Source organism: Folsomia candida, unplaced genomic scaffold, assembly GCF_002217175.1.
Source record: "Folsomia candida strain VU population unplaced genomic scaffold, ASM221717v1 Fcan01_Sc002, whole genome shotgun sequence".
Lineage (NCBI taxonomy): Eukaryota > Metazoa > Arthropoda > Collembola > Entomobryomorpha > Isotomidae > Folsomia > Folsomia candida.
The window spans coordinates 10,654,025-10,668,774 of NW_019091194.1; the positions used below are offsets into that span (position 1 = coordinate 10,654,025).

A 14,750-nucleotide genomic window follows, 5' to 3' on the forward strand; every position below is an offset into this window, starting at 1 on the left:
AAAATAAATAAATAAAGTGTAAAAACCATCATAAAAAACAGTTAATAAACTTATAATTTATTATAAGAAATTGGCACACATTGGAATTATTAATTATTGCACTGGACCCTTTGTAATTTGGAATTCCCGATTTTTTATTACACCATTTTTCCCGTTGGACAAGTGGAATTTACGGGAAAAATCAGCATAAAATCGGACTTTTTCTAAACCTAAAATCCTAAATAAATACTTTTTTAAATACCGATTTTTTTAATTTCACACATTTTCCTATAAACAATTTCAAAATCCCCTCCACAAAAAACTAGAGCTGCGTGGCCTTTTTCCTTTTGAAGAGCCCCATGAGGCCGGTGCCGGCTTTTTTCTGGGCTTTTTTGTCTCCATGGTGATGATGACTTTTGGGGGTGTCGCTCTCGGAACTGCTGTCGTGCTTTACTGGCGTCGGCAAGGAGCCCGAACTTCGCGGTTGGAGGTCTCCAGCGTTGCCATGGGGACCGGGTAAAGTTCCCGCTTGGTAGACTGCAATTTTCGTTTTATTAGTTTATGTTGCCATGGAAATTAATTTAAAAAAAACAAACCAGAATGATAAGGATTATTTGTGATTAGGTTGCCATGGCGACCACGAGGACGATAAGCTTTATAAAACAGAAACACACATGCAAAGCGGGTGCACAGACACATAAAAAAATAAAAATTTCCATGGCAACTCACCATCGTCACCATGGTGATCCCCATTTTTAGCTGCCGCCCCCACGATGGACGAGGATCTCGGTGGAATTGGTGGTTTCGCTCGGTGGATTTGTTCCTATAACAACGGATAATTTTAATTAAAATAATTTATGGTTGTCATGGCAACGAAAAATAAAAAAGACAACGAAAAGCGACCTCGACAAACAAGCCAGACGAGACATTAGCGTAGAGCGGTTCTCTGGAGCGTGGTTTGTTTCTGAGCATGCGCACCTCGTCCTCAGAGGAGGACTGGTCCCCGTCGTTGCTGTTGTCATGGTGACGGTGGGTGTGGGTTTCCTGGGGGGTGAGTGGCTGTTGTCATGGCAACGGGAAATTACAATAAAAAAAACGATACGACACGGGACAATAAAAAATGGCTGAAATTTACCTGCGACAACTGTTCCCTTGGTTCCAGTTTTCCCACTAAAGTTAGTTTTTCGACCCATAAATTCACCATTTCTTCGGACTCGCAGGCAAAGAGGTACTCGCTCCCGTCAAAGAGGCGAACCCGGAAGACGTGTCTGGAAAATTTGTTGCCATGGTGATCATTTTATTATGTTGTCATGGTTATTTTTTTATAGTTTCCATGGATAAATTAATTTTTAGTTGCCATGGTGACAATTTTTTTGTATAAAGTTTCCATGGCAATAAAAAATCAATTTTAAAATTATCCAGCAACAACATTTTTACACCATGATAACAAAAAAAAATTCACGGTAACCATGGCAATAAAACCCCCTACCTCTTCTTCAAATAATCCCCCGCAACTTCCACTTGACACCCAAAAATATTGACCGGCGAGCCACTCCCACTTTTGCTCTCGACAAAGTCCTCTTGATCCTTAAAAAAGCACAGCAGCTGCCCGCAGAGCACGGTGTAAAACGTTTTCCAGCTCCGGTTCGTGGCCCGTTTCCCAGGCGACAAAAACTCGTGTTTCCGCTCCAAGTACCCGTCGATCGTGATGGGCGGGAGGTGGGAGGAGTCCACTTGTTTCAACTTTCGGAAGGATGTTGTTCGGCGACGGGTAGTGAACGAGGGGGTCCGTTTTGGTTTCTTCTCCGTGGTTACCATGGTGACGGAGGGGTTGGTCCCAGTGGGCGTGGTCCGGAAGGAGGAGGAGCGGGGGAGGAGTTCTGCAAAGTTAAAAAATAATAATTTTTATTGTTGCCATGGAAATTAATTTTTATAAAATAAAAAAAAATTACCATCCACAGAGAGGTTCTTGGTCTTGCTGGGATCCGACCCTTGGAAACAGAAAAATAAATTTTATAAAAAACCGTTCCCATGGCAACCACGAAAAAAAACCCTCACTCACCCCTCCTAACCTCCTGCCTCTCCCCCTTGATCCTCTCGATTTCCCTTTGCCTCACCCCCTCCAAGACCCTCCTCTTTTCCTCCTCAATCTCCCTTAATTTCCTCTCCATGGCAACTTCCTCAATTAACGTAACCCTCTCAACGACCTCTAATTTCCCGCCAATTAGCTCCAAATACATTTCCAAATCTTCAAATTCCCGCAAATTCGACTCGATTTTACTTAGCGACTCGCTTTCTTCGGTTTCCTCAATTTCGGCCATTTTCGATTTTAAATTGGCGTCGAAATTGTTCAAATCGAACAAAAATTTCTGCAAGTCTAAATTCTGCTCCAGTAATTTCTTTTTCGTTTCCATGGTTACCACGAGATTTCGCTGTTTTTCCTGTAACGTCGTTATTTTAACATTGATTTCCTCTGATAAGAAATGGGAATTCCGGATAAATTCCGTTCCCTTGGCGACGAAATTTGTGAATTTTCCAAGTTTTGAATTGTATTCGGAGGTGATTTCAACGAGTTTTTGGAGGTTTTGCTCGGATTGTTCGACGCCGTGGGTGAGGAGAGCCGAGGTGGCGACACGGGTGTGGAATTCCACGAGGGTGTGGGTCAGGGTTTCATAGAGGGTGAAATATTCGGATATAGTTTCCATGGCGATTAGTTTTTGTTGGTGGGTGTGGAGGGCGGTGAGGTAGGCGGTCCAGTGGTCCAGGGTTTCGGTGAGTTTTGACTCGACGTGTTCTGTGGGGAAGGGGAAATTTTTGTTAGTTTCCATAGGAATGAGATTAATGTTTCCATGGAGATTTTTTCAAATGCGTGGCAACGAAATGATTTCTTAAAAAAATCCATGGAAATAAAAAAAATAGTTTCCATGGAATTTTTTTTAATCAACGAAAATTTAAAAAAAATTTTGTTGTCATGGAAATTTTTTTAATTTTCGTTGATATGTCAACGAAAATACTTTCTTAAAAAATCCATGGAAATAAAAAAATAATTCCCATTAACAAAAAAAAACTCACCCTCCGCATCTGGAAACTCCCTGCCCAGCTCCCTCCCCTCCTTCACAACCTTCTCAACGGCCTCCCTCAGGATCTTCTCCTCCACTTCCCCCCCACTGAACCCCCCCACCAATTTCTCCCCCATCCAGCCCACCGTTTCATCCGCCATCCTATCAAAAACATGGACCCGCTTGGCCCCCTCCAACGCCTCCGTCCTCGCTCCAGCCAGTTCCTTAAATTCCTCCCACGTACGACCTATTTCGTCCACTTTCTCTGAAATAAAATCCTCATCGGGATGCTTCAATTCGATCAATTGCTTTCCACCACTGGAAAATCCACCCACCCGGTTTTCACCGTTGTTCAATATCGATTTTAGATAGGTGTCAAATTTCTGGATCAAAATCTCCACGTGCTCCACGTCCCTCCCGTAATCCTCGCTGGAGGCGGTTTGGATTTGTAATTCTATCCAATCGGTTAATTCCGTGGATTCCCTTTTAAATCTATAAAGCTTTTCAGCGTCCAATAATTTCTGCTTTCGAGTATCCGCGAGTTTTTGCAAATTGCTAAAATGCGTTTTGAACTGGTCCAAAATGGCTTTTATATTTTGACAGTCGTAATTATCCTCCAATTCCCCCGCGAAATTCAAAATCTCCTCATAACTCGATTTAAACGATTGTAAATTCTGATAATTCCCGTGAAACTTCTTAATAAGTTTATCACACGACTCCTCATCCGACCCAAAATCCGCCGAATTAAAAACCGTGGATTTCTCTTTAATGTAAAAATTCGCCTCCCCAATCTTAGCTTGAAAAACCTGCGATTTCAACGATTCTCCGAGTAATTTCTTTTTTAAATCGTGATTTAAACGTAATTTTTCGTATTTCCCGGTTAGTTCCGCGTCGTTTAGTTCTTTTATCTTGGTTTCCATGGATTCGATCTCCTGGTTAATCGACTCTAAAATCTTCCCCAACTTCCCAACTTGCTCGACAGAGTTTCCCAACTCCAAATTTTCAATGGATTGATTTTTTTCCGTGATAAAATCCGTGATTTCTTTTAAATCTCTGGAATACAAGAATTTATCGTAGGAAATTTGCAATTCCACGATTTTAGAATCGATTCTATCCGAGAATGAGTCGAATTTTTCTATTAACTCGGTGACTTTTCGGTCGATCTCGCGGTGCATGAAGTGACCAGCGGATTTGAACCCCCGATTAGTCATTTTAATCCCCTCGACAATTTCAAATTTTCCATGGTAACTCTCTTTTAGGAGGGACCACTTTTTGAGTAAATTCCCTGCGTGCTGCAAGTCACTCGGCTCGTCTTCGAAATTTCCTTCCTCTAAAAAGACGTCCAAGTCTTCTAAATTGTTGAAAAAGAGTAACGCGGAATAGGATTCGTAGAGCTTATTTCTCTTTTCGTTAGAGTTTTTTATCAATTTTTCACTTAGTGATTCCACTTCTTTTAATTTTTCTAAAATTTCATCTCCATGGAGATTTTCTTCGCTGATTAAATTCTGCCCTTCGGAATTTAATTGAACAACTTTTGTTTCTAAATAAACGCCAATTTCCTTTTGAAACGTTTCATGTTTCTGAATTTTAGACTGTAAATTCGTCATATCCGAGTAATTATCATCCGTTGCTATGGTGTTTTTCTCATTTAAATACAAATTCACTATGGAAACGGAGTTTAAGAATTTCTTAAAATCCCTACCATCGATTAAGAATCTCGTTTTTTCGTCGTAATTTATTTTTAATTGGTTGAATTTTGAGTTTAATTCTTTTATTTTTTGCTTAATCTCTTCGCTTGAATAGTGTCCCTCGGTTAATAATTCCTCTCCGTAGTTACACGTTTCCATGGTTTTTAACTCGCATTTTTTCAGTAGATCTACCGAGTCCTCATGGAATTTAAGCATTTTCAAAAATAATCCCAATTCATCACCAAGGAAATACTTGCAAACAGAGTCCAACTCATTTTGCAACTCTTCCGTTTCCTTGGTTACAGTATAGAAATTTTGTAATTTAACTCCTTGGTTTAATTTTAGGTCTCTCGTTTCTATGGCGCCGATTAATTTATTTTTCAAATCAGTGATTAATTCCAGGCAGTTGTTTAATTCGTTGAAATATTGGTTATTTTCGATGATTTTCGATATTTCCGCGTGTAATTGGTCGAATTGGGTGAGTTTCGCGTGTAATTCGTTTTTTATGGTGGTTTGCGTTTCTAATAACTCTTTTGATTCCTTTAAATTTACGGGTAATTTGGAATTCCTCAATTTACTTATAGAAATTTCGGTGAATTTTTCTAATTCCGAGGTTTTTCTCAGATATTTCTGATACTCCAGGGAATCTTGTAAATTCGTCCGTCGACTTGCACTCAAATCCCTCAAAATTTCAAAAGAATTAACGACTTTCTCCATGGAAATACTCGGATCCTTTTTGATCAGCTCTTTCTCTAACCCACGCATTTCTCTAATTTTCCCCTGAATAATCCCCATTTCCACCTCGATCTGGTCCAATTTCCTCAACAATCCCTCAACGGACTCGAGATCTTTCCCTAAATCTTCAACCTTCAAACTGGGTATTTTATCGGAAATCCGAAGGTCTAACTCGTCAATTTTGAAATTAAAATGGTGAATCTCCAAGGAATCCTCTAATCTCGATTTGTATTTTGATAAATTAGATTTCAACTCGGTCCAGCGGGTGTGCAGTCTTTTTATCACGTCGTCTTGACCTAGTTTCTTTCCGATGGAGTTAATTTCCTCGATCCTCGAATCGTCGAGCTTATCCAAATCCAACCGTTTAATCAAATCCTCGCAGTGCTCGAAATCCCTCCCCAAATCGTTTGACAATATTAAATTCTCCCTGATTCTAATCCACTCTTCTAATTTATCGATCTTATTTTGGAATTCGAGGATGTCGTGGGCTTCTTCGAGGCCTCTCCCGACGATTCTCGATTTTTCCAGAAGGTTCTCGTATTTTGAGTGGAGATTTTTGTGCAATTCTGGGTCTAAAATTTCCGCTTGAATAATAACATTCGGAACATTCCCCCTGAGCAACTCCGCCTCAAAAGCTTGGTGTTTTTTGAGTTTCTTAACTTTCTCCTCGAGTGATAAACTCTCTTTATTGAGATTTTCCAAGATTTTCTCCTTTTCCTGGAGGTAAATTAACGATTCCTCAACGTCCCTGAGGAATTTTAGGTAGGTTAATTTTTCTTCTAATTTCGATTTCTTTACGCTGCAAAGGGTTAATATTTTTGAGCGTTTTTCCGTAATTTCTTGGATGATTTCCGAGACTTGGACTTTGTCAAAGTGGTTTTGCTCGATTAGTTTTTTTCCCTCGAGCATTTGGAATTTGGGTTCTTGAGTAGAAATCAAGTGTTCGAGATTGAGGTGTTTTTTTAAGAGTTTTTCGAGTTCTTCTACCGTTGTTGCGGAGGTGTCGCTAAGCAACTGGATTTCCTGGGAGGTTAGGACGCTCGAGAGGGTTTTGCTGTCACGGAGGAAGATTTGTAGATCGATTAGTTGGTCGAGATAGATCTTTTTGGAGGCCCATTTGGATTCTAGTGAGGGGAGTTGTTTGGTTAATTCCGTGAGTTTTTCAGCAACGGTTTCCATGGATTTTATGCTGTTTCCTAGTTCTAAAACTTGTGAATATTTCTCTTTTCTTGAGTCAATCTCTAGTTTTAGTTGTTCATGTTCCGTCATTAGCAACGTGGCGTCACGTGACTTGTCTTGGGAGTCGAGTTGTCGTAGCAACGTGTTAAACCAGGAGGTTAGGTCGCGGTGGTGGGATTTAAACTTGTAAAAATCGAGGTTGGTTTGGAGCGTGGACTTTTTGTGGTCCGTGAGGGACTGGAGTTTTTGCCAGTTTTGGAGGACTAATTGTTGCTCCTCGTGGATGTTGGGGGCGTTGGTGGGGTAGAGGGTGGAGAGCCGGGTGGAGTCGTCGAGGAGGACCTGCAATTATTTTTTTAAGGGTTAGTTTCTATGGTGATTTTTTGTTGTCATGGAAACGAAAATAATAACTATGGAAACCCACCTGCAACTGCGCCTCCAAAGGAACCAGATCATTCTCGAAATTTTCCATGTTCCTAAGCAACAATTCGCAGGAATTGTAGTCTTTTCCGGTTTCTTCAGGGATTTCATTAATTTTCTCGTGGATCCGCTCCAGCGCGTCCGCGACGTCGCGATTAAATCGGTGGATTTCTCCCGCGGCGATTAATTTTAGCTCGCGCGCCTCCATCGCGGTCAGTAAATAGTTCCAGCGGTCGCTATGGAAATATATCACGATATTAATTTTTTATACACACATAATTAAATAAAAAATTACCATAGCAACCCATGCACTTGCAAAATAGAACTAAACCGTCACCATAGAAATAATAGATTTTTTTTAAATCAAGAAAATTAGTAACCATGCCAACCAAAAAAAATAAATAAAACTCAAGTCCTTACCCCACCCCTCCCACCTCCTCCCCCAAAACCCCCTCCCCTCCCGCTGAATCCGGTATCCTAGCAACCAATGCATCCAAATTCTTCAACTTCCCCTCCCCCTGTTTAACCCCATTTTTAACGATAAAAAACTTGTTTTTAATCCTTTCTAAATGCTCGTGATCCACGCCGTAATCCTCGCTCGAGAAAAACGCAATCATTTCCTCGATCCAGGCTCGGAACTCGGCGGATTCGATGAAAAATTCGTGTTTGTTCATCGTCTCGATGAGTTTCGAACGTTTTTCATTCGCTAAATTCTTTAGAGTAAGGATTTCTTTTTCGATTTCCTGTTGCTTAGCAACCATGGCGTGGTAGTCAGGGTTGGATTTGGAGATTAGGTGGCCCATTTCCTGGATTATCGAGGTGTAGGAATCGATTTCGAGTTCCGTCGTTTTGTGTTTTGTTAAGAGGGAGACGGTGGAGGACTTGTCTATTGAGGGGGGAAGGGGGGTCGTGAGGAGGTTCCTATAGGATATTAATTATTTATTAGTTGTCATGGAAATAATAAATAAGTTTCTATGGAAACACAACTCACACTTTCTCCTGGATCCAGGCCTCCACCTCCGCCGCGTCGTTGTAATATTGGTGAGTTTTCAAGCAAAACTCCAACCTCGTCTGCTTTTCACTCGTCAAATTAAGCAATTTGGACCAAGCGGATCTTAATTCTTCACAATTTTTCTCAATTTTCTTCTTTTCCGGGTGGTTCTGCTCGATTAGCGTCCCTCCCGTGGCGAGGACTTTTTCAATCACAGGGGCGTGATTCACTAACTCTTGGTGGTGTTTTTGGACCTACATAAAAAATTTTAAATTAAGATCGGCTAAAAAAATCATAATTAATAAATCCGCACCTTCTTAACCTTCACCCCCGCCTCATGGATCCCCCCTGGCAGGCCCATCCCCACGACAACCCCTTCTTTATCCTTGATATAACCCATTTCATTATCCAAATCCCAAAGGAAATCGTAAAATCTCAATAATTCCTCCAGAGCTTCCCTCCTTTTCCTCGCGGGATCTTTCAATTTATCCAATTTTACTTTCAATTCCTTCGCCACTTGCAAAATCCTCTCCCCATCGAAGTGTCCCTCTTTAACTAAAAGCTCTCCGAGCTCCACCAACTCATCAATTTTCTTCCCTAAATTATTCAACTCGCTCTCGTTGAATTCGTGCTTTTTCAACAATTCCTTACACGCCCGGCGGTCTTTTCCCAAATCTTTAGAATTCAGCTCCTTTTCTAGTTCCGAGATTTTCTCATCACACTGATCCACGTTTTTAAGATAGTCAACGGATATTTCTGCCTGTTTTAAATTCTTGTACTTCTCCGTGCACAAATCCTTTAGTGAATTCCACTCCTGGTTCAGATTTTTCAATAATTTTTCCACTTTTTCTTCATTGTTTTTTGATTTTACGAGTTTCTCACCAATTTTATTCAAAGAGTTTAATTTAACCTCATTCGCACGCAATTCCCCCGAAAAAACGGCGTGTTTTTTCAATTTCTTCTCTAAATTGGCCAAATCTTTAAAATCTTCTGAATTAGCAACGGATTTTTTCTCTCCGATCCACTGGAGCATGTCCTGGATCTCTGTTTCAAACTCGTGGAAGTTTAATGATTTCTGGAGTAATTTCCTCGTTTCCATGGCTTCCGTTTTTAAATTGTTTCGTTTTTCTAAGACCTCATTTTTCCTCTGGTTAATAAAATCACCATGGTTATGGATTTTCTCTAATTTCTCCGCCATGGCAACGAAAATCCTGACCCTTTCGTCCATCGCGAGTAAACTATTCTCGTAGTTATCATGCTGTTTTATTAAATATTCAATTTCCTCGAGAGAGTTGCCATGGTGATTTAATTTCGGTGATTTTATCTGTCTGTCGATGGAATCCGCTTCCTTTTCGAACATTTTGAGGTCCAGAATTTGGGAGAGTAAATCCTGCTTTTGTTGCCATTTTTTTGGCAGTTCTTCTTTGTAATTTTTCAATTCCGTTACCATGGAAACTATTTTTGGGTCATCAAGCTTGACTCCTAATTCAATAACCTGGTGAAATTCGTCGGATTTATTTTTCAGCTCGTCCAAGAGTTGCTCGTGGGATTTTAGGAGGTCCTCCGCCGTGGAGACGTCCTTTATTTTTTTCGTGTCCGGGGGGAGGAATTCCGTTTCCATGGTGATGGAGAATTGTTTTAGGGATTTGTAAGAATTTTGGAATATTTCCATGCCAACGGCGGCGTCGAGATTAGAGCGGCGCGTGTTTGCGGAAGTCAATAGATTTTGCCATTTGGATTGGGATTTTGCCAGCGCGGCCGTGATGGATTTTTCCTCGCGGGGGTACTCGCGGAGCGCCGAGGTTCCTGTGGATACATAATTTATTGCCATGGAAATTAAAATTAAGTAACCATGGAAATTATAACAAAAATCGCCATGGAAACCCACCCAAATCCCTGACCCTCTCGACCTTCTCCCTCACGGGCACCAGCTCCCTCTCGATATTCAGATGTTTCCTCTGCAAGCCCTGCACCGTTTTCAAATCATTCACAATTATCACCCCCCCCTCGATCTGCTCCCTTTTCTCATCGATCCACTCGTTCAATTCCGAACAGTTCCGGTGAAAAAGCTCAACAATGCTCGCTCCTTCCAGCGATTTCTCCTTTTCATTTTTCAATTTATTCAATTCCTCGTATAATTTATGGATCTGTTTCTGACGGGGCTGGACTTGCGGATAGGTTTTTAGCGTGGTTGCCATGGCGTCGATGTTTTCGAGTCTTTTTGTACAAGCGCTTAAATCCGTGAAGAGTTTGTCGAATTTCTTCTTTTCCGTTTCTATGGATTCCGTGGTTTCCATTGTTAATTGGCGGTGTTTCTCTAGCAACCACTTTTCAAAATCGTCGCACTCGGAGAGGTAGTGATGGAGATGGATCGAGGAGTGGAGGGAGGCCAGGCGGGTCTGTGGATTTATGAAAATTTAATTTAAATTGGTTGCCATGGCAACAAAAAATAACTATGGTAACATACCTCCCCCAGCTGAACCACCTCCCTGTAACCATTGACGACCTGGGAAATCCGGGCCTCGAGGTTTTTCTTATTTTCTTTTTGTCCGATGGGTTTTTCCGTCGCCTTTTTCTTCACATTAAACGTTTCCATGACCATTTTGGTCTTTTTTATTCGTTTGGTTTCTTTGATAAGTTCGGGTTTCCGAACCTGGACCATGACGACTTTTGGCTCGATTTCTTTGACGTAGTTCGCGGGGACGAAGCCGTCAACGCCAGAGGACTTTCGAACGTTCCACCAGTCCGTGTTGGTTTTTGATAAGAGGAACATTACCTGATTTAATAAATGGAAATTAGCTGAAATTCATGTGATTTGTATCTTATAAATTTTTCTTAGGTGAGGGAAATTTTTTAAATGGAAATAAGCAGAAATTCTTAGGTGAGGAAATTAATTACAAAAAAATTTGCCTTAGGCGACTCCCTCAAATAATCAAAAAATTCTTAAATAACTTCCCAATTCTTTCTTAGGTGAAAAATTAAATGAAAATAATCAGAAATTCTTAGGTGGGATCAGAAAAAATATCCTTAGGTGAGGAAAATAACTACAAAAAATTCTTAGGTGAGTCAAAAAAAAAACCCTCATACCTCCCCCTTCCCCACCTCCAACCCATCCTGCCCATTAAACGGATACAACGCCTTCACCTGCGCCACCGGCCTCTCTTCCGTCACCGTTTTATACTCTGTCCTCTCCTCCACCTCTTCTTCATAATAATCCTGCGGAACTAGTCTCTGCTCCTGCGTATAAACCACTTCCTCCTCCTCCTCCTCCTCCCCCCCACTAATCTCTCCATTCCCCATTTTTTTCCTATTTTCCAAGGCAACCACATCCCCCCGGAAACTCTCAATTTCATTAATCAAACCTTTATGTCTCTGTAACAAGGCGGTCGCCGTGGCAACGTCGTTTCCGAAATCCAAGGACTCGACGAGTGGTTTTTTCTCGTTGATCCAGTCCCCGATTTCGTTGCAGTCTTGGAAAGTTTGGAACGTTTTCTCGAGGTTCGAGAGTTTCTGGTGCTTTTCGAGGATCTCTTTTTTTAAAGAGTGGATTTTTTCGGTTAGGTGAGTGGTTTCTATGGAAAGTTCCGAGCAGGTTTCCAAGAGTTTTTGGTGCAGTTCCGATCGGGCTTTTGTTTCTTCCTGGAGGGTTTTTAGCTGTGGGGATATATTTAGGTGGTTATTAGGGGTATGCAAAATTAGAATTTACAATGGGGGTGTTCACGATAATTTCGCGAGAATACCCCCAATGAAAAACTGAATTTTTAAATAATCTTGGGAGTAATAGGGGTATTCACCCTCACAACCCACGTGAATACCCCCACTACCTCCACCACTCACCTTCCCCCTCACCCTCACCACTCCCCTCAAATCCTTCAATTTACTCCCCACCCCCCTCACGATCCTCCTCTTGTCCTCCACCCACTCCAGCTCCTCATCCAGATCCTGACACGCCTTAAAGTAACTCAACTCCTCCTCCAACCTGACCCTATAGCCCCTCACCTCCCCCTGTAACTCCCCAAACTCCCTGACCATCCCCTCCACCTCCCCCTTAAGCTCCCCCCCCAAATCCACCCTCTTCAACTTCTCAATATACTCCCCCAAGTTCCCAATGGCAACCTCCTCCAACCCCAACCCGCTAAGTAACTCCTCCGCTTCAATCAAATTCCGCGGCTTTTTCCCCTGAATTTTCCCGCGAAAATTCAAAATTTCCTCCATAACATTCGCAACATCCAATTTCTTCGAATTAACAAAGTTAAACTTATCGAAATTAACCCTGTGTTTGTTAAGCAATTGGATCAACTCATTCCACGTTTCCAAGACTAAATCCGCCTTTTTCTTCACTTCCCCGGCGTCATGGTAACACTCCCTCGAGAGAAATTCGCTCATCTCTCGTAGCTGCATGCAGCGCTCCTCCCTCGCCAGGATGTCCGCCGAAATAGCTTCATGCTTCTTGAGAGTAGCCTCAATCTGCCCCAAGTTAATCCCGTATCTGACATCGCTCAAAACTTGGATCATGTCTTTTAAATAACCCGATCGTAATTGGGCCTTTTTCCAAAATTTCACCGCAATTTCCTCCAATTTCATCTGTCTCAATAGCTCCGATTTCAATTTAGCCTCGAGTTTATTCTCTGATTTTTCTAGTAATTCCCAGTGTTTTTCAATGTCTTTGAGGTATTTCCCGTCCGGTGGGGAGTAGGAATTTTGGTTTAGTTCTTTCAAGCGGATGTTGATGTTGTGGTAATTCGCTTCTATTTCGGACTTTTCCACGTATTTTGGGGGTTTTTCTGTGGTGCGGTAGTTTTTGAAGGTGGAGAGTTCGGTTTTTATTAGTTGGACCGTTGGTGGGGTGGGGAGGTCGTTGAATTTCTTCGTAGTGAGGATGATCCAGTTGAGTAAATCTGTAGTTTGTAATTCGTAACTATGCTGAAGGTTCTCGGCCTCCATGATTTGGTTGATGATGTTGGCGATGCGGCGGCCGCCTTTTAGTTCGGATTTCATCCGGGCGAAGGTGTGGTAGTAGGAGGCCACGTAAGTTAGGATGGACTTTTCGTCCGGCCGGGTGGTGTCGATGTCTAGGGAGAGGGAATTGTGGTTTTTAGGATTTTATCGTATTTTTATAGTATTTCTTAGGTGTTTTTTAGTAATGGGGGTGTTCACGTCACCGAATAGAAGCGTAGAAACACCGCCAGAAAATTATTAACAGCCACCGTGAACACCCCCAATATCCAAAAAAAATAAAACCCTACCCTCCGCATCGAGCAACCGTGGAATCCCCAAACCCCTCTCCGCCGTGTCAAAAGCATTGTTCAAATTGTCAATATGCTTGGAGGGAACCAAGGACGAATAATTAATCAAATCCGGTCGGTGGGCATGGATCAACGCGTTGAACCCGAGGCCGGACCTCCAGGAACCCGTAAAGTCATTAATAGCTACGTTTGGGTAGCCAGAGGTTTTCCGCTGGCACCAAAGTAATAAAGCGTCCTTGGCGGATTTCTTCTCCGTGCTCTCGTGGTTGTCCTCGTCCTAGGGGAGAGTTATTAGTGGGTTATTATTGGGGGGCTTCACGGCATCATCGTAAAAACTAGTGACGTTAATACCCCCAATAAAACTCTACTCACCACGTCAATCTCAATCTCCTGGATCTGAAACCTCAAGATAATCGTCCAAATCAGCCCCAGAATTAGACGTGGATTCCCGTCGACAATGTCCTCCGCGCCGATCGACTCCAGCCGGACCTGTTGAATTTCTATTAGTATTTTTCCCATAAATAAATAAACCGAGTCCCCACCTTTGTATGGAGAAAAGCCAACGATTTATTGACGTTCTCGACGTGGTGGACCCTCATTTTTCCGCTGTTCGGCTTGCCCAGTTTTTCACCGGAGATTATCTCGAGGAGTTTTAAGAGTTTTCTCCCGTCCGCGAGGTCCTTGAAGAGGTCCTCCACCTCCATTCGGGCCTATGGGTTTTATTTTTAGGAATTAGTCGTCATGGCAACGGATTTAGTAAATACAAACCTTTAGTAAAAAAGAGTTCATCCATTTCGTGAAGGTTTTTTTTTGAATTGTTAAACGTTCGTCTTGGAGCTGTTTTATCCGGCCCTTTTCAAAGTTTACGAGGTCGTCTCCATGGAGACCCCCCGTGGAGGTGGGTTTGGGTTTGGTGGTCATTTTGGTTATTTCGTGGGGGTGGGCATCGCTGGAGGGTTTTTTGTGGTAGGACTTTTTTGAGTGCAAATTGTGTGTGAATCAGTTAACAAAAACAGAGTGTGTAAATTAGTGGAATGAAGAATCTCTGGGCGTGAAATACCGTGAAACAAGGGATTTAGGAATGTAATCTTATCTTTAGTATTTGCACAATCATGCGGTCATCACCACTTTTATAACTTTAATCACCATGACAATTTTATTATTATGCAAATTTTTGTCACTACAAACTACGTTCTGTGTCTGCTCCTCTGCTGTCAAATGCTCTGTTTACCGTGGGTACACAAGGGTTAGGTTCGTACTTAGGTTAAGGCAGTTCGCACCCAGTGCGATGTATTTTTTTTCGTTTCCATGGTTTCTCAGTGGGTTTTTATATTTCCATGGAAATTAAATGATTAATTGGTTAAAATTAAAAATTACTTACAAAATTTCCATGGCAACTAATTTTTTAAAGTAAAACCATAATTCCTGTGTGCAAACTACCCACACCACCACA

At 41.8% G+C, this 14,750-nt stretch overlaps 1 protein-coding gene across 1 annotated transcript; it reads right to left on the minus strand.

The window, feature by feature from the left end:
* Positions 1 to 33: 33 nt before the first annotated feature.
* LOC110843410 (spectrin beta chain, non-erythrocytic 1) lies at positions 34 to 14,746 on the minus strand. The gene is made up of 21 exons (XM_035847633.1): positions 14,066 to 14,746; positions 13,840 to 14,007; positions 13,670 to 13,786; positions 13,298 to 13,574; positions 11,889 to 13,123; positions 11,139 to 11,705; positions 10,519 to 10,827; positions 9,940 to 10,450; positions 8,365 to 9,857; positions 8,052 to 8,305; positions 7,481 to 7,981; positions 7,065 to 7,320; positions 3,052 to 6,982; positions 2,042 to 2,773; positions 1,932 to 1,970; positions 1,469 to 1,859; positions 1,115 to 1,247; positions 883 to 1,038; positions 709 to 802; positions 576 to 632; positions 34 to 516 (listed from the first exon to the last, which is right to left on the minus strand). The coding sequence occupies exons 1-21, from the start codon at positions 14,216 to 14,218 to the stop codon at positions 302 to 304; spliced, it is 11,589 nt and encodes a 3,862-aa protein (XP_035703526.1). The 5' UTR covers positions 14,219 to 14,746; the 3' UTR covers positions 34 to 301.
* Between the last annotated feature and the right edge of the window lie 4 nt (positions 14,747 to 14,750).